The following is a 25,339-nucleotide window of genomic DNA, read 5'->3' as shown; positions in this document are numbered from 1 at the left end:
CTTTCAGGCTGAACTATTTGTTTCATGCATTGCTGAGTTTGAGATGATATTTGAATTGTTTCAAGGGTGGAGAAGATAAATATATAAATGTCTGTCTTAAATATGTCAAAGGGAGAGCAATGACAATTTACAATTTTGAGAATCTAATGAAGCTTCATGAATTTCTTTTTGTCACATCTTTGGGTTCTTTTTGAAAACCAGATTGCTGTGAGATATGCTTTCAGTGTTTGGAAATGCTGTTTTTCAGAAACCATAGCACTTTCTGAAAGCTCACGTCCATCTTTTTGCTCGGCACAAAAGTGTAATGCTAAAAGTTTGCATTCTGTTTTGCAGTCCTTGTTCCATATGTACTTGTGCCATCATTAACTGCTGTGTTGTCCTTTTACTAAGTTGTTTGCTAGACTGGGGACTAAAATTTCTATTAGCTAAAATAGTAAACTGTCAAATGGAGCAGAGAAAGAAACAGCACTGAATGAGATAAAACAAATGTTGGGGTCAGAAGAATTGGTTGTTTATTAAATTGCTCTCAAAAAGAGTTTGTTTCTTCGTGCTCTTAGCAACTAATGTTTTTTACTTCGGTTATGAACATTAAAGAATTAAGATTTGAGTTGATAGGCATTTGCTTATTTGCATAGATTGTGCTGTTTTATCGGGGTCTTCATATTTATTCTCAACTGCCTGATTGGAGAATTTTTATTAATTTGGAGGGCCCCTGATTCCAACTGTTGATATTGGCTCTTGTTCTTAGGCTCTTGTTCATTGTATATTCTTCAAAGTGTGATATTTATCTCTGCTGGAAAAGATAATCAGTTAAAAATCACACAACACCAGGTTATAGTCCCAACAGGTTTATTTGGAAGCACTAGCTTTCGGAGCACTGCTCCTTCATCAGGTGATTGTGGAGAATAAGATTGTAAGACACAGAATTTATAGCAAAAGTTTACAGTGTGATGTAACTGAAATTATATATTGAAAAAGACCTGAATTGTTTCTTAAGTCTCTCATCTTGACTCATATTTGAGTTGGCTGTTCTAAAATCTTGTTCCTGTAACAACTTTGCATAGGTTTTCTTCCTAAGTCACTATTCCATCCTCAAGTTCTTGTATATAATGTTAGGGTCACTTTGATCCAGGAGTAGTTTTGTTCACATTAATGGTGGCTGACACTTGAGATCAGCTGAGGAGTTAATCGAAAACAACCAAATCCTTTGGGAGTACTGGAAAGAGCAGGGTGGTGCTGCATCATCAGATAAATAGATCACTTGAAGTTGAAACATTGATAAAATGTTAATGGCTACATTTAGCATTAGCCCTTCAAAGAGCTGACTGAATCAATCAATAGTTTAGTTATTTGATAGTTTTTGAATTTGCAGCTATGCTAACTTGCAGTCCAATGTTAATATCAACACAAAAACAATTGAGGTACTACCTTTACTACTTCACTACCAAACATTTTTCTGCATGTAGTTTATCCCATTTAAAATCATTTGGTATTTGACTGAGTAATGGCAGTTTTCTACTGAAAATAGTACTAATTAAAGGGGAGACATAAAGCAGAAACATGTGCAGTGACACAGCTGATTTAACCAGTTCATGGACATGGTTTGTCATCCAATAGAGTTTCCAGTTAACTTGTTTTGGAGAATCTGTTTGGGATTGATGTAGCCAAATCTTAAACATATTGTCTAATATCAATTTCCTTTTGTTGCTGTGTTGAATTTAGCATATTTTGTGTGCAGAGCTGTGGCTGAGAGAGCTGCTGGACGGAAAAAAGTCATAGGCAAGGTTCTAATTGGCACCAGCAAGGAACTCTGGGTGCACAAAGTCCCAGATACTGTTGTCCATTGTTTTGCTTTTAAAACTTTTATTTGTACTCCAAGTAAGCACTATGTATGAATAGTTTTGGCTCCAAAAACATATCTAAATGCATTGCAAGTCTGTGCGTGAATGACTCCTCAAGGATGCTCTAACATTGCTGAATAATGAGCAAGATTTACACATCATTGGCAATAAATGTCTTGAGTACTAAATCAATAATTCATCTTGTGCCAGAGACCGTTCTATTTGCCAAATAAAATTAGAAATATTGGGTCACAAACAAGGGTCTGCAACCGTGAATGAACACGGTGCTTTCGCATTTCAGATACTAGCCTTGTTATAAGATTGTATTGATGTGTTTCAGATGTCATAATATTGCTATGCACATGTATGTTTGTCATCTTCAAATCTCACCTAAGCTTTAAGTAACAGTTTTGTAATTACCCAGATGAGTAATCAATGTCCATTCATCTTAAGCAAATTAACTGAAGTTCTTTAGAAATTTGATGTGTGGGATGTGTTCTTTGAGGAGCAATTCTGCCAAAAAAGCAAATATCAGACTGCGATCTCAATGTTTTGCAGAGAATAATGCTCAAAATAAGATTGATTGATTTTGTAAGTGATTCTGGATGAAGATACACAGGCTTGATATCAGTTTGACTGCCAGAAATGTTATCGCTTTGCAAATATGTACACCAGTTTAATGTAAGTTTGTGATATGCTATTACAACAAAATTAAATGCTGTTTTTTTTCCCAGAATGTACGTATATGTCAATTCACTGCTATTATTTGAGTGAGATTGTGTGTCTGCGTTTGTAAGTGTTTCTGTGTGTTATATAGATAGTTGAATGAACTTGCTGGTGCCATTCAGAACCTTACAGTGAGGCAGGAGTTTGGGTGTGTGTGCATGAGAGAGCCAACAAGAGGGTGTCAGTTCACGCTCTTCATTCACCTACTGGTTGTTTCTTGGTTTTTTTTTATGGTCATGTGGACACAACTGAATTCACAGCAGTACCAAAGCTTTTACCAGAAAGCAGTGTCTGGTTATAACCATGGACCTCGAAATTGGTCGAAGTACAGAATGATCTTTTGAAAGTGTGGTTTCAGTAAATGTATCATGAATTTGCCTTTACAAAAGAACATTCTGCAATTTAATGCTTCATATGAAGGATTGAACTTAAATTTATTATGGTGCAGCTTAGTCCTTTGGTTATACTAAACTGATTTGGACAAATGTACAGCTCTTTTATTTTGTGGGTTAAGGACATTCTCAATTTTGACTTGCTGAATATAAAATTCCTAAAGAAAATAAAAGATTGGGATCAGTTAACAAGATCTACTTTAAGTCTGTTAATTACACTGGTGACCTTTTACTAGCGGTATTCATTATTGCACCTGTGGCATTGAATAATGTGCCAGATTGCTTGACATTGGATGGACACAAAATTCTGTTGCCAAATTATAACTGCTCAGTTTCCAATCAATGTCTATTACTGCATTATTCACAATCTGTATCATGTTCTGTTTAAGAACAACATTTGGTAAATAATTAAACGATTTACAGGAACCACACAATGTTTGCTTAGGCCTAAGGGTGCCACAATAGTTAAACCAATTATTTAAATTTTTGATGAAATTGTTACTTTGGACTGGCCACTATAGGGATATTTGATGTGCCCTTAAATGGCTGAGTGGCTCTTGTTCCAGTACTGAATTTGCTATTTAAATCAGAGCTTAGCTGCTCCTGTTGAATGTACGATAGACAATTTAGACTATTTACATAATAGACAGATCCTTATTAGCTGACGTTTTAAAACCTTCAAATTGCATTTTGCCATCATTTTGCTTCTAATCGAAATTTGGAAAGCATTACAACTCTGGAGTAAGTATTGCAGTACAGGTCATTCTTCTATAACACAATGGTTGCATTCTTGTGCAACCCCGCTATTTAGAAACAGCGCTTAAAAGTGTTGACTATGTAGTCGCATTACAGCCAACACACATTTTAAAAGTTTGCACTTTAGAAACAATGTCCCTAATTCGTCAATCGCGTTACAGCATATTTGTGTTAACGAAATGCACGTTATAGCAGAACGACCTGTACTGCCAGTCACCTTGGTGAAACAGAAGGCCCTGGTAATAAAGTTGACACAATATTATCCTGTGAAACATATACTTTTTATCATTATCCATTTCAGGGCTTTTCAAAAGTCATTTTGATTTTCGCTATTAATATTTATCTTTCATGAAATGTTGATGCTCCTGATGTTACAGAGCTGTGGACAACATTTGTATTAGGCGACCACCTTTCTCTGCAAACAAGTCCAAGATGTAGCAGCTTACTGTTACTGGATCACAATCCTTGAACTCCCTCCCTAACAACATTGCAGATGTACTTACACTAAATGGACTGGGGTGGTTCAAGAAGCAGCTCACCATTACCTTCTCAATGGCAGTTAGAGATGGGCAGTAGATGCTAGCTAAGCCAGCAATGAATGAATCTTACCCAAGGGGCAAGAAAATCTGTCACAGGGAAAGTTTGGCAGCCACAGCTAATAGTTGTACATTCCTGGTGTCTTAACATGGAGCAGCAGAAACACAATGCTGAAGAAGCCTATACCCTGTTTCCACACCCCACCCCCACCCCAAAAAAAATGTCTTGACACCATCCAAGAATTGTGTGTATGGAGACAAAGTTGTTTGTGCACAAGTGCACCTTGCGTCTCAGGATGTACTGCACAGAAAAGGTAATCCAACCTCACTGAGTAGTATTAGCGAATTACAAATACGTTAAAAAACTGCAAAGGAATTTTGCTTTAATTAACCCCCATGTGGTAGCTATTGTTGCGGCAGAGATAAATGTTTGATTATGTATACAAATTTCTAATTTATAAATCTCTCAAATCCTAATGTTATAATGTTAGGCTTTTCGATTGTGACACCCTTTGTTCTAATGTAGATTTCTTAATTATATGCATATGTATCTGCTGTGTAATATTTGGTACTGCTTTGTGGATGCATTCACAGTCCCTTTGCTCACCCTTCACCTTCAAACTCCCATGAATCTTTGTCTTGCATAGTTACCCTCACTTCTACTACAGGTGACCAGATTTGCTTTGTTCTGTGGCCATGCAGCTTATCGCAGCCCAGCCAGCTTCTTTGTTATTTTATCTCTCAAATTTTTAGCATGCATTTGGGTTTTCTCATGGTCGAGAGTGCACACTGGTGGGTACCATTTTGAATTAAAGATCAATAACATCATCCAGGTGAAGGAGCTGCTTGGTAAATGGTTCAAATTTTACCTTGATGTTTTGGTTTGAGAGAAATTTTCTGACTATTAAAAGTAAAAACAAAACTGGCAAAGAATTATTGTACTGCAAGTAGGAATACCAAAAATAATTGACAGGAGCTAAGGAATAGGAAAAGACCACTCAGGCTTTCCTACTTGTTCTACCATTCAATTATGAAGTGTCTGATCTGTACCTCAGTTCCATTCCTCCACCTATTTGCTTCATTTAGATAAGAGTATCAATAAAAATCTCTGTTGGTCTCAGTATGACATCTGCCCCAGGATCCATGGCCTTGCAAAGGAACAAATTCCATATTTCTTTCAAATTTAACCTTTCACTGCAAACAGTCTGTGGAGAGGTCTTACCAGGGAGATTTTTGAAAATAAATTGTCCATTTTAGGGTTCTTCAGAATGCTTGCCAAGTAGAAGCAAAGTATAGTCCCCTTCATTTTGGTCTACCTGCCCAGGGCTTTCCGTTCAACATGTTTTTGGGTGTTTAATTCAGATAAAAATGAGGCAGCTTAGATGCAAGGTAACTTTGGTGTTAAACCCTATGTGGGATACATGAGCCAGCCTCATCTTTTTGCAGATTTTTTTCCCCCCAAGTTAAAAGCACTGAAAAATCGGGTTACTAAGTTTTTGCAGTGGTTGGTCCAAAATAGATTCTTTATGGCAAAATGCACTCATGACAGTTCAGAAACTCCAAACGCTGTACATTACAATACATAACATTCAAATAATAATTGAGAATTTGAATGATACCATGTAAATTTGATTTCTGTTAGTTTAATGTAATTATAGTGCAAGTTCGTCCTGTTTTGACAGTTTACTTACCAAGGCATTCAGTGGAATGACTGGATGCAAGAATCAGGCCTTTTTTAGACGGCGATAAAACCTTTTTGGGATAGGGTGAATTTTTTTCAAATAACAATGTCATTGCAAATATAATGCTTCATGAAATGTTATTATCTCTGACACAATTCACTCATACATGGATATTTTCATGGCAATAGTGTTTTGACCTCTGTCTTGCCTCCCTGCTAATTCCGTTGAGGCCAAGAATCCCTAGAAACAAAGTATGTTACCCAGGAATCTTTTTAATAAACTACAGTATCTGAATCGCAAAGTATTGTCCATGATCTTTCAAAATCATAATTTTGCGATCCAAAATTATGTCGCTTCTAATAAATCAGGTTATACTGGGCTCTAAAGATTATCAGGAAGAAAGCTACATGCCACTTGTGTGGACAAAATTGCCAAGTGTCTGTTGAATATTTGCACAGAAGTATGCAGTTTAGAATATTGATTAAGAATAAAGCTTGGTAAACTGTAACTTTTAATTTTCATTTAATTGCCAATGACTTAATGTGAACCTTTCCAAGTAATTTAAAAATAAATATACTGGCACTTGGTACAGAATAGTTATTAACCAAGCACAGTAGCCATAAACTAACCCAAGGAACATGCTAAAGATTGATTGGTAAAAATACTAGTAATCCAAAAGATTCAAGATGCCCATGAATCAAATTTTAATGATTTAATTATGTAGTGGTGTTGCTTTTTAACCTATCCAATGAGACCAAATGCTAATCTATGCTTTGCCTTGGCTTTCTGCTCTGTGTTGTCTTGGTGTTCCGTCTTACTTTGTCTGTGCTGTTTGTCCCTTCCCTTTTTTTCTTAACCTGCCCCACCCCATTGTCCACATTGACCTGACCCAACCTGGTAATACACTGACCTGTAATATCATCAATCAACCAACCAATCCTCTCGCCGTGGTGATCTGCCTTCCTCTCTGATTGGTGGCTCCGTTGCTGGGCTGGCTGTGTTGTGTGGACGAGCAGTTCACCCAAATATGGCCTTCTTGCTGACAGGTATCACTTCTGTGAGAAGTGCTTCAATGAGATCCAAGGCGACAGTGTCACTCTTGGTGACGATCCTGCACAACCACAAACGTAAGTAACAACTTTACTTGTTTCCATGTGTTACCATTTCCTGTGTAAAATAGAATTAGCACTGGCTACCTCAACAGTTTTTTTTCTTCATGTTTTTCATCAAACCCGGGAGCTGTTTTTTCCAAGTACCCCTTACTGACAGAACTGAGAAATGCTTGGAAATGTGGCCTTGGGTGAATAATTCTAAAACTTTGATGGGAAACATTTTTTTAACCAATATCACTTGTATTTGCTGAGAATTAGCAATAGTTAATGGTACTGTCAAAATGTGTTTGTTTGACGCCAAAATGTAAGGCTTAAATCTGTGTGAAGGAAAATGTTTTTTGAGAAATCCAGAACTACTTTGACAATTAGGGCAGTTCTTGTAGTTTGTAGGTAGTTTATCACTGAAATATTAAACATGTTTGGAGTGCAGGTTTTGTTAACCTTAAACATTTGAGGTTGTCTCAAATAAGTAAATAAATATTGTAAGCAACTGAGAATTTTCTGTATTTTAAATCAGCTAAGATAGATCTGTTAACTACTCTACAATCTCCTCTTAAGTCCAGTTTCCTAAAGAAGTCCCAAAGAAGTTGCTGTTAAAATTTGAAAAAGCAACTAATATATTGTTCAGTTAAGATTTTGGCAACTTAAACATTGATACCATTTTACCAAAGAAGTGTGCCTACTCTTTTGGAAAGATTGGGTAAAACAGAGAAATGGTACAATTTTAGTTGTATGTCATCATGGTGCGGTTGGGAGAACATTTGAGTCACAAGACTCCAGGTTCAAGTCCCACTCGAGGCTTAAGATCCAAAATCAGAGTTGACACTGCAGTACAGTACTGAAAGAGTGCTGCACTGTCAGAGGTATAGGCTTTTGGGGATGTGATGTTAAACCAAGCCCTTGCAGAAAAACACACCAACTTGGCAAATGAATCCACTACTTCATCCACAATCCGAATTACAATTCTTCTTAAGAATTCAGGAAAATGTTAGGAAGCACTTCTACACACAAAGTTAATGCAATATCAGTTGTTTGTTTTAAATCTGAGATAGATAATTTTTTGCTAAGCAGTGATATTAAGCCATATGAGCTAAAGGCAAGTATATGAAGTTAGGCCACAGATCAGTCTTGATATGTGACAGAATTGAATAACGGAACAGGCTGAAGGGTCTGAATGGCCTGTTCCTGTGTTGCGATGAATCAACATCACAAAATATCATGTTGCAGTTTGTGTAAGTTTATGTACAATTTGGCTACTGTATTTCTCACTTGAAACATTAATCTTGATGGGTACGTGAATAGGAAAGGTTTAGAGGGATATGGCTAAATGCTGACAAATGGGACTAGCTTAATTTAGAATAGGTGATTGGCATGGGTAAGTTGAACCAAAAGTCCTGTTTCAATGCTGTACATCTCTGTGATTCTATTAACTGCATTTCAAAATACTTCATTAACTGTAAAGCACTTTGAGGGATGTGGGGTGGTTGTAAAAGTGCTATGTAAATACGTTCTCCCCTCACCCCTAGGTAACAACAGCATTGTGTACTAGAATAATGTTGTGGTCAACCTATCTGAACAGCCCTGGGTCTTTCTGAATAGTTCTCTGATAAATTTTTGGATGTCTTGTTACGAAGCGAAGATTGGCACCCTTCTGATAATTAAAACCAAAACACACAGAGAGGAGTATCTTGCCTCATAATTTGATATAATGTAACAAGTGGTATAACCTACCCCCTCAGCCATACAATCTGTTATAAAGGGACGGTTAAATAAAATGAAATCCTTTCACTCATTCTACAGCTAACAACTAATTTATTATTTAGCTCCAACAATGACCAAGTTACCAGAATTTCTAACAAACTGAGCAGTTGCTTCCTAACTACTACCTATTCCCTAATTGAATTAAATTCTATTGGTTTGCTGTTCCAATAACACAGGTCCCACGTTTATAAGTCCAAGTAATAAGAACAATAAATTGAAACTTAGTCTCTCAAAGTTCACACATAATGGATCCTCCTGAACTTTCTGTATCTTCTTCCGTCATCTCCTCTGTCCAAAATGCCTTCTCGATCATTTTCTGGTGCCAAGAATATTCACTAGACCTTTATAGATAAATGGTGCTTTTTTTTCCTCTGAGAGCTGGAAAGTTCTTATCTCTTCAAATGGCAATTGGCTGTCCCCAATTTTCAAAATGCCCGCATCTTTTATATCCTTGGTTACCTATTAATTTCTTTACAGTCAGTTTGGTTCAAGATTGTCAACACCATCAGATTTAAATTTGATAGGCTTTCAGTATCTAAGGGCTTGGCTTAAATTAATTGGTTGAGTCCAGCTTTTTGCCAAAACTTTAAAACAAGACTGCTGTTTTGTCTGCCAACTGTAAGGCCCTTCAATATATTTGTTTCCGTTTTGAGGCTGTCTGTACAATGTTTGGAAACTTCCACACACTGATAAAACACGATCTTTTAAAGGGACCACCCACTGGCTTTCAATTCATGAATATTGTACACAATTTCATAACAGTCTTTAACATTTTTTTAAACAAAATGTTTCACTTTGCAAAGTCATCAACTTCAATTCAACTAAAGTTATCAACTTAACTGGTCTCAAACGAATCATTTGATTTTTACATTCTAAATTGGCTATTGAACATACTATGATACCAATTTTAAGATCTTCCCATCTTGGCTAGTGCACTGTACAGATTCAAAATGGCTATTTCCCTGTTGCGTTCTACTGGTTGTAAAATACAGTTCTTCTTGCCTTCTATTTTGTAATCCTAAAGTCACTGTTGCATTATGTATCGAACATACTGACAGTGCAGGATAAAAAAGTTCTAATCAACCTATTCAGAGATGTTATTTACACATCTGTGGAGCAGGTGAAACTTGAACCCAGATCTCCTGACTCAGAGGTTGGGGACACCGCCACCATTGCGCAAGATCCCACAGGTGGGGGATATCCTTTGATTTTCATCATTCCCTAGTTTGACATAATTCATATGTCTCCTTTCCCAATATAGCCTCGTGTCTGTATCCTTCACAATTCACAATATTCTAAATTCACTCACTTGTAGGTGCACCAAACTAACTCCAAGTGCCCAGACACCTTAATTGGCTTGAGGTCAGAAAGACTTTGTTTTAAAACATTCGTCCATCTCCTATTCATAATATCACTTCAATGAAGTAATGTAATGATTAATTTAATAAAGTGTGCAAAGAATCTTTTATGCACCATGAGCAGTTCTGTATAAATGCAAATTTGCTTTCAAGACTTTTAGTTCCTGCGGCTGTAAACAAAGACCAAATGATGTAGCTCTAGTGTTGAAAAACACCATTGTCTTTCTTTTTTAAAATTTGAGATTAACTAATAAATTACAACACATTTTGAGAACAATTGACATCCAGTTACAAGTAAACCAGTGTCTAGCTGCACTGTTTCATTTTGATAAATGATATATCCTAGAAATATTCTATCCTGCTTTAAAGTTTGCCAAGACACATTTTATTTTAAGGTAATTTTTTGGTATCCTGGATTAGGGATATTTCTCCATGCATTTATGTAGTTTTCTCATACAATGTCATCCTTCAAATCCAGCTAAGAATGTCTGCCTACTTTTGGAAACTGTATCAACCGTAATCTCAGAAGAATGTGGAAATCTTGAAATTCATTCTTAACTCACTGAGCTTATATGTCATGCAAATGATAGAAAATTTGGTGGGAATATAAGCTTTGAGGAGGATATAAAGAGAATAGACAGAATAGGTAAATGGAGAACAATGTGGTGCAGAGAGTATAATGTAGGGCAATGTGAGATCATAAGAATAGAAATCAGATTTCTTCTAAAAGGGAAAGAATCTTCATGTTCGTACAAACTTAGGTGTGCTCAAAAGATGCACGCAGCGTTAACATGAAGATACAACAGGCAATTAGGAAAGCGAATGATATGTTGGCCTTTATTGCAAGGGGATGCGGATTAGAATTAGAATCCCTACAGTGTGGAAACAGACCCTTCAGCTCAACAAATCCACACCAACCCTCCAAAGAATCGCCCACCCAGACCCAGCCCCCTAAATTTAACCCCTGACTAATGCACCCAACCTACACATCCCTGAACACTGGGCAATTTAGCCTACTTGCGGAATGTTTCAGAGAACACTTCTGGGACAGCCAGACCAACCAACCCAACCACCCCGTGGCTCAACACTTCAACTCCCCCTCCCACTCCACCAAGGATATGCAGGTCCTTGGACTCTTACATCGCCAGACCATACCAACACGACGGCTAGAGGAAGAGCACCTCATCTTCCGCCTAGGAACCCTCCAACCACAAGGGATGAACTCAGATTTCTCCAGTTTCCTCATTTCCCCTCCCCCCACCTTGTCTCAGTCCCAACCCTCAAACTCAGCGCCGCTTTCCTAACCTGCAATCTTCTTCCTGACCTCTCCGCCCCCCTACTCCGGCCTATCACCCTCACCTTAACCTCCTTCCACCTATTTCATTTCCAACGCCCCTCCCCCAAATCCCTCCTCCCTACCTTTTATCTTAGCCTGCTTGGCACACTTTCCTCATTCCTGAAGAAGGGCTCATGCCCAAAACGTCGATTCTTCTGCTCCTTGGATGCTGCGCTTTTCCAGCAACACATTTTCAGTTCTGATCTCCAGCATCTGCAGTCCTCACTTTCTCCTAGACAATTTAGCATGGCCAGTCTACCTAACCTGCACATCTTTGGATTGCGGGAGGAAACCGGTACACCCGGAGGAAAGTCACGCAGACACAGGGAGAATGTACAAACTTGACACAGTCAGTTACCTGAAGCTGGAATCAAACCTGGATCCCTGGTGCTGAGGCAGCAGTGCTAACCACTGTGCCTCCCCAAAGTTGGAATACAAAAATAAAGATGACTTGCTACACTTCAATGGATTTGGTGGGACTTCATCTGGAATTCTGTTTGCAGTCTACATAATGAAGGAAGGATGTCCAATAAACTTTTTATTAACCGGCACCAAGGCAACCAGGAGTGTGCTGGTTGATCAAATATTCTGGTTTTCAAGAAGTCCATACAACCAGCATAAAAACATACACTAAGGAATAGAAATGTATCGCAGAGGATACACACATCACTATTATGTTTTATTTACAGCGTAGATAATTTAAATAATAATAAACGTTGCCTTAAAGAAAATATGCAGGCAGAGAGCCTTCGCACTCTCACACTCAGCTGACTACTTGGACATCGCAGAGATTGTGATAATACAGTAAACCTCCGGTATTTCAGATATATAATTACCATATTGGGACAATGTAAGCATCCAAGCACAGGCGAACCAGTGACATGTCAGAGAATTCCTTGAAGCCTGGCACTCCAACCAGAACTCAATCAATAGACACAATGAACTGGACGTCATGTACAAATCACTCAGATACAGAACCACAAGTACCAACAAACAGAGACATATAAATGCCAAATGCAGACAGAGCACCAACGAGGTGGCGAAACATTTGCAGAAAAACACACCAGCTTGGTGAATACCCGATGCCCACATCCATATAATTGCCAGTTTATTGAGAGTGCCGATTAAACTAAGTTTGCTGTACTTGCCGTGAAGGCAGTACAACATAATATCACTGGATTGGTTCCTAGTATGAGCATTTTGAATTATGATTAATAAATTGGCTCTGCATCTATGACTCTATTCTCTGAAGTTTAGAAGAATGAGAGGTGATATAATTGAAACATAAAAGATTATGAAGGAATTTGGTAAGATATGTATTTGTCATCTCCTCACTTGCTAATCTAGAATATGAGAACATAGTTTTAGGATATGGGACTAACTCAGACAGGAAAAATTTCAAAGAAATTAGGAATCTTTGGAATTCTCTACTGCAGAGGAATGTGAATGCACCATTATCAGTATATTTAAGGATGATGTAAAGGCTTGATTTTTCAAGGAATTGAGAAAAATAGGGAGTGGATGGGATGTGGAGTTGAAGCTAATGATTCATCCATGAGTATTTTGAATACTGATTAATGGAGCAGGTTCAATGGTCTCCTCTTTCTGTTTCTTACCAGCTCCTTCATCTAAGAATGTATAATTTGGACACGCACAGGACTCAAATGTAGCACTATCACTCTTAAAGTGCACAATTCCACCCTTCATGTGTATACAAGTTGACCTGTTTAGAAGGTTTTTGGGACCTCTGTGCAAGCAGTGCTGAAGGCAGTTGCAACTTCTTGAACATGAAGTTCCAATTTCTAGCTCATTGAAGTTTCCAAAAAGTTCATGAAACAGCTCACGTTGTTGAATCTTACAATCTGAAGGTGGCCATTTGGTCCATTGTGTCTGTGGTAACTCTCTCGAAAGAGAGTCCTGTTCATTCTCCATTGTCTTATACTCTCTCTCCAAATATTTATACAGTTTTGTTTTGAAAATTACTGCTGAATCTGCTTGTACCTCCCCTTCAAACAATAATTTCCTGATCATCTTGATTTGCTACTTTGAAAAATAAGTTCTCCACTGCTCAGTTATGGCTCTTTTGCTAATTTAAGTAGAATATACCATCCACTTTAATCAGGGAATTCACTCGATGTTTGAGTTCATCATGGTGCCAGGAAGATGTAGACATAGTATAACTTGAGCTTGTATCTTTTTCTTTATAAGTTTGTTCTAGATTCCTTTGAGATATTTCTGTTTTGTTATTTATTTTACGCTTTTCATAAGGTTTCTGTGTACTTTTGCTCACAGCTGGTCGGCTTTGGATGATCCGACTCATCAAATACTTGATATTCAAATAGGGGAGACCAAAGTTTTGGTTAGATATTTTCATCATAAGTCTTACTCGAGTTTTATTTGATTAGAAAATCAGGAATCAGAATATTGCTTCTGCCTTTGCCATAATTACTTTGAAAAAAATTGAGTCACTACATCAGCCAAGGCCCTTGCATGCAACCTGAAGGTTGTCTACATGTTTATGTACTTTCCAAATAACAGTTCCAACTTCGTGGTTTTATTCATATTGGATGGTTTTGTCTTAGTGATTTGTGCACGTAAATGGTTACTTTCCTCAGTGCACAATTTTCGTTGAATGCAACTTTGTTAGTTATTCTGTCACTTTCTGTAAGAAAGAAGAATCAATTAGCTAATTTTACTCGAATAAACATATTTTTTAAAGTAACATGGGAAAGGTACATCTCAAGTCATTGTAGAAATTAACCTATTAATGACTGTTTCCAATTTTTTTGGGGGCATTCGAAGTACAAGGAAACTGTACTTTGGCTGGCATGTTGCAAGCAAAATTGAATATTATGTATAGGACTAGAAAATATTATGGGTTGGTTGTGTGGATAGGGAAGCATGCAGGTGTAGTCTGTCATGTAAGCACTTACTAACATTGGAGGCAAAATGTAGTGTATTGATTTCTAAATCAAAATCCGTTTTCTTTTTATTGCCTTTCCACAGAACCATTTCAAAAGATCAGTTTGAAAAGAAGAAAAATGATACATTGGATCCTGAGCCGTAAGTATCCTCAATATCTATTATTCCCAGTCACTTGAATTGGGATTTTGTACTACCCTGGAGCGGAATGGCAAATGGAGATGCATAAAATGTAGTAATATGCCAGAGCCTGCCCCACAATTATTTTACCCATAATGGGGAAGTCATTCGGTGACCCTCTTACTCATGAGTTGATTGAGACTCCAGATTCAGGGCCTGGAATCAGAGCTCAAAAACTGTGGTCTGATCAGGGGCCAGACATGCTGCATGTGGGATCAGTTCCAGCACCTAAGATTTATGACTGTGACCCTGCTTAAGACAACTGATCAATAGCCCAGAGGAGCTAGGTTGAAATACAATCTCTAGACTGCATATTAGGAGCTACCTCATGTGTCCATGGGAGACCCCCCAATCTCGCAGCAACAAGATGTTGGGTTCCCCTTTCAGTCTGGCTTCTGCTGTTGAATAGCTTCATAAGTAACTAATGTAGTCCTAGCAGCAATCACTGCTCATGGTGTGCTGCTGGGACAAGAGCGTTGCCAGTTGTTTGGGAAGCAACAGAACAGAGGGGTTTACTGAGTCATTACAGCAAGTTTAATATTTAGCAAGGAGCAAAAGTGCCAAAGAGAACAAAATAGACTGCTCAAGAGACCTATCAGCTGCTGTCCCCTCCTGTGACCCAGACTAAATCAAGATGAGGGAGAGAACGTGAATGTGAAATAAAGACAGAGCAGTTTGAGAAATGATTGGCGCTGACATCATTGTACATAGAACATGCTGACATCAGCGCATGTGTAACCAAACCTGGACATGAAGACTTTTGCAACCAGTTGAGGTCATTGGCCCTTATCGATGGGAGTCGGCAGCTATTTTAGCATTCGGAATAGTTACTCTGCACCAATTAATCAGACTTAGTAGCTTTTCTGGTTTCTTGTTCCAGTTAAATATTCTTCCAAGACTGCTAACAAATTATCTCAATTTTAATTATTGGGGTGGTCTGTGGTTGGTTTGTCCCATCTTGTAATAATGAAACAGATTTGCTATAGGTTATTTGTAGAACTATTTTATTACTCTAAAATTTAATCATTTGGTACAGTTAGCAACTTTGATTAATATCATTACAATTGCAATATTGGGAGCCTGACATTTTATTTTCTCATTTTAGCTTTGTTGAATGTAAAGAATGTGCTCGCAAAATGCATCAAATCTGCGTTCTTCATAATGAAACTATCTGGCCTTCAGGGTAGGTGGTATTGTTGAGTCATTAGCTGACCTAGTTGATTTTTTGGTTAAAAGGTTTCTGATTTCCCAAATTCCATCATCTCATTAGGTTTGACTCTTTCTTTAAGTAGTTTGGGTATACTCAACTCCAGTCCCTCCAGGAACCTATTCCAGTTGTTGACCACCCTGTTGAATGAATCTTTTCTGACAGCTGTCTTTACATATCTGAAAATGTTTAGCTTTTACTTCAGTCTATTAAATATCCCGTGCCTATGTATTATTTTTTTGATGCAATCTCCCTTTTAAGACTGAAGAATCCTAAGTTGCCATTTCTGTAACTTTTGACATGAGTTCTTGTTCTAATAACCTGAGCCAGAATTAACCACTTGCATTGTGTTAATCAGAGCTGCACATGGTCTTAGTGACGGTCCAGGAACACTTGCAGAACTTAACATGATCTAGGGATGGTCAACTCTGTTGACTTGCTAGCATAAAATATCTAAATTGCTTTGCTTTTGTTTACTGACAGTCTTCAGATACAATGAATGACAAATGACAAGTCACAAAATAACCTCCATATCTGTGAGGTTTATCTTTTATTTATGACTGGGATTTTTAAATATATAAGATTCTGAGGAGGCTTGACAGAATTTGTAAGAAGCGTCCAGGAAAGTTTTCTAGAGCAGTATGTCAATAGTCTGACGAGGGCAGGGGTCATATTGGACCTGGTATTGGGGAACGAGCCAGGACAGGTGGTAGAAGTTGCGGTGGGGAATTTCCTTGGGAACAGTGACCACAATTCTGTAAGTTTGAGAATACTCATAGGACCTCTCTCATCTTTATCTAAGAGAAGAGTACTAAACTGGGCCAAGGCCAATTATATCAAAATTAGGCGGGAGCTCGGAAATGTGGTTTGGACACAGCTATTTGAAGGGAAGTCCACATTTGAGATGGGGGAGGCTTTCAAAGATAGTGCAGGACAGGCATGTCCCATTGAAGGCAAAGGATAGGAAGGGCAAGATTTGTGGATGACAGGAGAAATTGTACTACTAGCCAAGAGGAAAAAGGGGAGCATACATAAGGTCTATGCAGCTAAGAACAGAACAGGCTCTGATGGAATATTAGAAAAGTAGGAAAAGTCTTAAACGAGGAATCAAGCGGGTTAAAAGGGGTCATGAAATAGCTTTAGCAAGCAGAATTAAAGAGAATCCCAAAGCATTTTATTCTTTAAAAAAGAAGCAATCGGGTAACTAGAGAAAGGATTGGACAATAAAGGATAATGAAGGAAGGCTGTGTGTTGAACCTGAGAGAATAGGTAAGATTCTGAATGATTGCTTTGCATCAGTGTTCACTGTGGAGAGGAACATGATGAATCATGAAATTATACCTAGAAGTTTGATTAGTCTGGATCACGTTGGCGTAAGTAGGGAAGATGTGTTGGGTAGGCAGAGGTTATTAAGGTGGACAAATCCCCAGGACCGGATGGGATCTATCCCAGGTAGCTAAAGGAGGCAAGAGAGGAAATAGCTGGGGCCCTGACAGATATTTTTGTGGCATCCTTAAATACAGGTGAGGTGCTGGAGGACTGGAAGATTTCTCATGTTGTCCCCCTCAACAAAAAGGGTAGTAGGGATATCCTGGGTAACAGACCAGTGAGCCTAATGTCGGTAGTAGGAAAGTTGCTAGCGAGGATACAGAGGGATAGGATCTATTTATATTTAGAAAAGAATGGGTTTTTCAGTGATAGGCAGCATGGTTTTGTGCAGGGGAGATTGTGCCTTACCAACTTAATAGAGTTCTTCGAGGAAGTGGCCATATACATGGACTTTAGTAAGGCATTTGATAAGGTTCCCCATGGTAGACTAATGGAGAAAGTGAAGTCACATGGTGTGCAAGATGTTCTAGCTAGGTGGATAAAGAACTGGTTGAGCAACAGGAGACAGAGTAGTAGTTGAAGGGAGCTTCTCGAAATGGAGAAAGGTGGCCAGTGGTGTTCCACAGAGGTCAGTGTTGGGGCAACTGTTGTTTGTAATATACATAAATGATCTGGAAGAGGGCACTGTTGGTGTGATCAGCAAGTTTGCTATGACACGAAGATTGGTTGAGTAGCAGAAAGCATAGAGGAATGCTAAAGAATACAGGAAGATATAGATAGGCTGGAGAGTTGGGCAGAAAAGTGGCAGATGGATTTCAATCCAAACAAATGTGAAGTGATGCATTTAGGCAAGACTAATTCTAGAGCGATTTATACAATGAACGGAAGAGCCTTGGGAAAAGTTGATGGGCAGAAAGATCTGGAACTGCAGGTCCATTGTACCCTGGAGGTTGCTGCACAGGTCAAGAAGGGATATAGTATGCTTGCCTTCATTGGTCGGGGTAGTGAGTATAAGAGCTGGCAAGTCATGTTAAAATTGTACAGGACGTTGGTTCGGCCGCATTTGGAATACTGTGTACAGTTCTGGTCACCACATTACCAAAAGGATGTGGACACTTTGGAGAGGGTGCAGAGAAGGTTTATGAGGATGTTGCCTGGTATGGAAGGTGCTAGCTATGAAGAGACGTTGAGTAGGTTAGGTTTATTTTCATTTGAAACAAGGAGATTGAGGTTTACAAAATCATGAAGGGTATAGACAGGGTGGATAGAGACAAGCTTTATCCCAGGGTGAAGGATCCCATAACAAGAGGTCACGTTTTCAAGGTGAGAGGTGGAAAGTTTAAGGGGAATACACATGGCAGGTACTTCACACAGAGGGTGGTGGGCATCTGGAAAGCGTTGCCAGCAGAATTGGTAGAGGCAGGCACGGTGGATTCATTTAAGATGCGTCTGGACAGATGCATGAGTAGGTGGGGAGCAGAGGGATACAGGTGCTTAGGAATTGACCGACAGGTTTAGACAGTACATTTGGATCGGCTCAGTCTTGGAGGGCCGAAGGGCCTGTTCCTGGGCTGTAAATTTTCTCTGTTCTAGTATTTAAGGGCAGCGCGATAGCTCAGTGGTTAGCACTGCTGCCTCACAGCAGCAGGGACCCTGGTTTGATTCCAGCTTCAGGCAACTGTCTGTGTGGAGTTCACACATTTTCTCTTGCGTGGGTTTCCTCTGGGTGCTTTGGTTTCCTCCTGCAGTTCAAAGATGTGCAGGTTAGGTGGATTGGCCATGGGAAATGTAGGGCTACAGGGATAGGGTGGGGGTGGGAAGCTCTTTGGATGGTGTGTGTGGACTTGATAGGCCAAACAGCCTGCTTCCACACTGTAGGGATTCTGAGAGTCTGAGAATATTGACCACTCCCACAACGGTCATCTAGAACTTGAGTGCAGCTTCAAGATAAGGAATCTCCAACTTAAGTCTGAGATAAAGGAAAATTTCTGAAGACTTAATCATTGGAATATATTCAAAGCTGAGTTAAATTGATTTCCAGGGTAATGAGGGACAGGGAAGAAAGTGGGTTAAGGTTGAAATCAGTTCAGCAATATTTTGTTTAATGGCCGATCAAGATTAGAGGCTATATGGCCTGCTCTTACATTAATTTCTTATGGACATATGGATTCCATGTGCTTTGTGTGCCAGAAATAGAGAAACTTTTGGAAGAGCTGAAAATGTGTTGCTGGAAAAGCACAGCAGGTCAGACAGCATCCAAGGAGCAGGAGAATCGACGTTTCGGGCATGAGCCCTTCTTCCTGCCCGAAATGTCGATTCTCCTGCTCCTTTAATGCTGCCTGACCTGCTGTGCTTTTCCAGCAACACATTTTCAGCTCTGATCTCCAGCATCTGCAGTCCTCACTTTCTCCTAGAAAACTTGTGGAAGAGCCCACTAGGGCATAGACAGTTCTGGATTTGGTAATGAGGCAGACTTAATTAGGGAGTTTAAGGTGAAGGAACCCTTGGGGGGGGCAGTGACTATAATATGATAGAATTCTCCCTGTAGATTGAGAGGGAGAAGGTTGAATCAGATGTAACACTCTTACAACTGAATAAAGGTAACTACAAAGACATGAGGACAGTATAAAAGCAAAAGAAAAAGCACACAATGTGGTGAAGAAAAGTGGGAATCCAGAGGATTGAGAAGCCTTTTTGAAAACCAGAAGAGGGTAGCTTAAAAATGGCATTGGGGTGGGGGGGGGGAACTGAAATATGTTGATAAGCTACTTAGTAAATAAAAGAAGATTGCACAAGTCTTTTTTAGATATATAAAGGGTATGAGAGGGGCAAGAGTGGACATCGGACCACTGGAAAATAAGGCTGGAGAAGTAGTAATGGGAGCAAAAGAATTGGCGGAGGAGCTGATTAGGCATTTTGCAGTTTGCACAATGGAAGACACCAACAGCATACCAAAACTTCAAGAAAGTCAGGAAGCAGAGGGTGAGTGTAATGGTAATCGCTGAAGAGAAAGTGCTGAGGAAGTTGAAAGTCTGAAAATAGATAAATCATCGGAACAGGTGGAGTACATCCCAGAGTTCTGAAGGAGATAGCTGAGGAGCTTGTAGAGTCATTGGTGATGATCTTTCCGGAATCACTAGAGTCGGAGAAGCTCCCAGAGGACTGGAGAATGGCTAATGTAACACCTCTGTTTAAGAAGGGATGGAGACAGAAGAGACACTATAGGCCAGTTAACCTTACCTAGGTCATTGGTAAGATTTTAGAGTCCATTATTAAGGATGAGATTGTGAAGCACTTGAAAGTGCATGGTAAAATCGGGCTGATTCAACACAGCTTTGTCCAGGGGAGGTCATACCTGACAAATGTGTTCGAATTTTTTGAAGTGATAACAAGCAAGTTAGACAAAGGAGAGCCACTACATGTGATCTATTTGGATTTCCAAAGGCCTTTGACACAGTGTTACACAGGAGGTTGCTAAATAAGATAAGAGCCCATAAAATAAGATAAAGCGCAAGCTGTTTGCATGGATAGAGATTGTCTGGCTGGCAGAAGGCAGAGAGGTGATAAAGGGATGTTTTTCAGAATGGCAGCCAATGACCAGTGGAATTCCACAGAGGTCAGTGTTGGGAGTCCTAGTTCAGAATTTTCTTAAGGTTCACGTGGCATTGAGGAAGGCAAATGCAATTCGGTTCAGATGGGTACAGTACAAGAGCAGCGATGGACTGCTGAGGCATTATAAAATTCTCATCAGACCACATTTGAAATATTGCGAGCAGTTTTGGGCCTGTATCTAAGCAATGATGTGCTGGTGATGAAGGGAGTCAAAGGAGATTTACAAGAATGATTTAGTGGGTCAAGGGCTTGTTATGGTTGGTGATTTTAACTTGCCCCATATTGACTGAGACTTCGTTAGTGCCAAGGGTTTGGATGGGGAGCAGTTTGTTAGGTGTGTCCAGGATGTTTTTTTTTTTAAAAACAGTTTGTGGATAGTCCAATGAGGGAGGGGCCCGTCCTGGACCTGGTATTGGGAAATGAGCCCTGGCTAGGTGATCAAAGTTGCAGTTAGGAGCTTTTTTGGAATAGTGACCACACTTCCTTAAGTTTTTAGATCTTTATGGATAAGGACATGAATGGACCTTCAATGAAGGTATTAAATTAGGAGAAAGCTAACTATAATTGAATTAGGCAAGAATTGGAGAATGTGGATTGGGAGTGGCTGTTTGTGGCTAAACCCACATCTGAGTCCTTTAAGACCAGTTGATTAGAGTACAGGACAGGCATGTTCCTGTGAAAATGAAGGACAGGATTGGCAAGATTCCGGAACCTTGGATGACAGGAAATTATCAGCTTAGTCATAAAAAAGGAAGCATATCTCAGGTCTAGGTAACTAAAAACAGATGAAGTCCTTGAAGAATATAGAGAAAGTGGAGTAAGGAGGGCTAAAACAGGTCATGAAATGTCATTGGCCATCCAGGTTAAGGAGAATCCCACAACACTTTATACTTGTATTAGGAGCAAGAGGGTAGTTAGGGAAAGAGTAGGCCCACTCAAGGCGAAAGGAGAGAGATTGTGAGTGGAGCCAGAGGAAATTGGTGAGATCCATGAATACATTATATCACTATTCATTGAAGAGAGGGACATGAGAGATGTTGAGGTTTGGGAAAGATGTGTGAATACTCTGTGGTGGTGTCGTTGATGTCTTGAAATGCTTTAAGGTAGACAAGTCCCACAGCCAAATGGAATTTATCGTAGGATACTGTGAGAGCCAAGGGAGAAAATAGCTAAGGGCTCAACAGATATATTTGCATCCTCTTTGGCATTAGGCAAGATTCCAGAGGACTAGAGAATGGCCGATGTTGTTCCTTTGTTTAAGAAGGGAAACCTCTAGAGATAATCCAGGTAATTATATGCCAGTGAGCCTGACATCAGTGGAAGCTGTTGGAAAAGATGCTGAGAGACAGGATTTATTCACACTTGGAAGCGGGTGGATTTGTTAGTGATGGGCAGCATGAGTTTGTATGGGGAAGGTCATGAATCACAAACTTGATTAAGTGTTTTGAGGACGTGACAAGAATGATTGATGAGGGAAGGGCAATGGATGTTGTCTACATGGACTTTAGTAAGGCGTTTGATAAAGTACCTCCTGGCAGGCTGGTACAAAAGGTGGAGTCTCAAGGTGTCCAGGGTGTGATGGCTGGATGGATACAAAACTGAAGACACAGTAGTGGTGGACAGGTGCTTTTCAGATTGGAGATAATAACTAGGTGTGGGTCCTTTTTATAGTTTTGTAATATGTATAAATGATGCGGAGGAAAATTTAGGTGGTTTGGTTAAAAAGTTGCAGATGACACCAAAATTGGCGAAGTTGCAGATAGTAAGGCGGATTGTCAGAGGTTACAGCAGATTATAGATAAATTATGGATTTGGACAGAGAAATGGCAGATGGAGTTTAATCCGGACAAATGCTAAATGATGAATTTTGGAAGCTCAAATTCAGGTGTGAATTATACAATAAATGGCAGAACCTTTTAGGAGTATTGATATTCAGATTTGGGTGTGCAGGTCCACAGATCCCTGAAAGGAGCAACACTCCTGGATATGGTAGTCAAGAAGGCATACAGCGCACTTGTCTTCATTGGCTGGGGCATCGACCGTATAAGTTGGCAAGTTATGTTACAGCTGTATAAAACATTAGTTAGGCTACATTTAGAATATTGCATGCAGTTCTGGTTACAATATGGATGCTTTGGAGAGGGTGCAGAGAACGTTTACCAGGGTGTTGCCTTGAGGGTTTTATCAACTCTGTTCGCACTGGAGAGATGGAGGCTGAGGAGCAACCTGATTGAGATTTACAAAATTATGAGAGACATTAACCATAGCCTTGGAGAGGGAAAGGAGCAGTTACCGAGGGAAGATATTTAATTGGGGAAAAGGAAATTTATGATGCTATGAGACAGGAATTGGGAAGTATAGACTTGGGAGTAATTGTTCCACAGAAAGAGCACAGCAGAAATGTGGAGACTATTTAAGGAGCAGTTGTTGCGAGTGATGCACGGATTTGTTCCTCTGAGACAGGTACGAAGGGGTAAGATTAAGGAACCTTGGATGACGAGAACAGAGGAGCAGGATAGACATAGACAGGATGCAGAGCTGGGCTGAGAAATGGCAGATGGAGTTCAACCTGTGGAGGAACAGAGGGATCTGGGTGTGCAAGTACATAGATCCCTCAAAGTTGCCACCCAAGTGAATAGGGTTGTTAAGAAAGCATATGGTGTTTTAGCTTTCATAAACAGGGGAATCGAGTTTAAGAGCTGCGAGGTTTTGCTACAGCTGTACAAGTCCCTGGTGAGACCACACTTGTGTTCAGTTCTGGTCGCACTACTATAGGAAAGATAGACATAGACCTTTGGAGAGGGTGCAAAGAAGGTTTATCAGGATGTTGCCTGGACTGGAGGGCTTGCCTTATGAAGAAAGGTTGAATAAGCTTGGACCTTTCTCTCTGGAGAGAAGAAGGAAGCGAGTAGACCTGATTGAGATATACAAGGTAATGAGTGGAATAGATAGCGTGTATAGCCAGAGACTTTTTCCCCAGGGCAGGATTGACTGGTTCAAGGAGTCATAGTTTGAAGATATTAGGAGGAAGGTATAAAGGAGACGTCAGAGGTAGGTTCTTTCTGCAGAGAGTTGTGAATGCATGGAATGTGTTGCCAGCTGTGGTGGTGGAAGCAGAGTCATTAGGGACATTTAGGTGACTGCTGGACATGCACGTGGAAAGCAGTGATTTGGGGGGAGCGTAGGTTAAGTTGTTATATTTTACATCAGGATTAAACCTTGGCACAACATCGTGGGCCAAAGGGCCTGTTCTGTGCTGTACTTTTCTATATTCTATGTTCTGTATTGAAGGATGGATGGTCAGAATTTTTCCCAGGTTGGAAAGGTTAACTATAGGAGGGCACAGGTTCAAGGTGAGAAGGAGAAACTTTAGGGGAGATATGCAGGGAAAATTTGAGTGCGGTGGGTGTCTGGAATGCATTATAGGTGGAGGTGTGGGAAGCAGGCACATTAGCAACATTCAAGGTGTATCTTGATAGACACATGAATGGGAGGCGAACAGAGGGATAGAAACCATGTGTGGACAATAATTAACAGGTCTAAGTAAGGAACAGGAATTGGCACAGGCTTGATGGGCTGAATTCCTGTTCCAGTGCTGTTTTGTTCTTTGTTCGTATGAGGAGCAGTTGAAGACTCTGGGTCTGTACTCATTGGAGGTTAGAAGTATATGGGGGATCTCATTGAAACTTCCAGAATACTGAGAGGCCTGGATAGACTGGATGTTGGGAAGATATTTTCATTAGTGGGTGAGACTAGGAATGAGGACACAGCCTTAGAGTGAAGGAACACCCCTTTAGAACTGAAATGAAAGGAATTTCTTTAGCCAAAGGATGTTACATCTGTGGAACTTATTGCCACAGAAGGCTGTAAAGGCCAAGTCATTGAGTGCATTTAAGACTGAACTAGATAGATTCTTGATTGGTGAAAGCATTAAGGGTTATGGGAGAAGGCAGGAGAATGGGGTTGAGTAACATAGCAACCATAATTGAATGGTGGAGCAGATTCAGTGGGACTAATTCTGCTGCTGTATCTTGTCTAATTATAGATGTGTATTTGTGTATCCCACAATGGAATGTGTGGTTGCCTCATTGAATATTCCTACCAATGTCAAAATGCAGAGCGCAGTGGTGAGGGATGGCATGATGCCTAGTCTTCATTCTCTATACTTTTATTTACAGAGAGACACAGTCCACACTTCTAACAAAATCATAAATATGTACGCACATTGAGTCCCCAATTAATACCTGTCACATGATTATATTTCAGTCAGGAGTGTTCAATGTAATGAAAATTTCTTTTAAACCTTTCTCCTTTACAACCACACTAAGGTTTCTTCATTTTAATAATGTTCTAGTTTTTTTTTAACCAATTAAAAAGGTACGACTTTCTAACAACATTTCTCCATTTGTGACTCAAAGTAAGTTGAATGTTTTACCATGTGTCTCCATATAGCCCAGGTCTGTTTGGGACATAATCTCCATAAGTAGTCTTGCTGGTGAAGCAATTTCTTCCCCATTCCTCCCTCCACTCCCCCACACGTGTGAAACTGTTTTACCTGGTGATGGCTAATTTTGTTTCTATGCCTACTC

General features: G+C 39.6%; 1 protein-coding gene across 7 annotated transcripts in view; it reads left to right on the top strand.

The window, feature by feature from the left end:
- crebbpb (CREB binding lysine acetyltransferase b) overlaps positions 1-25,339 on the top strand; it is a 210,217-nt gene that overhangs the window by 130,682 nt on the left and 54,196 nt on the right. For 4 of the 7 annotated variants that reach the window (XM_087997874.1, XM_087997872.1, XM_043711472.2 and 1 more), the window contains exons 20-22: positions 6,950-7,060; positions 14,507-14,563; positions 15,708-15,785. In XM_087997874.1, coding sequence (XP_087854000.1) covers positions 6,950-7,060; positions 14,507-14,563; positions 15,708-15,785 — 246 coding nt within the window. The remainder of the gene's footprint in view (positions 1-6,949; positions 7,061-14,506; positions 14,564-15,707; positions 15,786-25,339) is intronic. The other 3 variants (XM_087997875.1, XM_043711474.2, XM_087997873.1) reach the window with 1 other exon arrangement.

This window comes from Chiloscyllium plagiosum, unplaced genomic scaffold, assembly GCF_037043375.1.
Source record: "Chiloscyllium plagiosum isolate Xiang-an unplaced genomic scaffold, Cpla_swu_hap1 HiC_scaffold_20, whole genome shotgun sequence".
Classification (NCBI taxonomy): Eukaryota; Metazoa; Chordata; class Chondrichthyes; order Orectolobiformes; family Hemiscylliidae; genus Chiloscyllium; species Chiloscyllium plagiosum.
This window is presented reverse-complemented; position numbering and strand designations above follow the sequence as displayed.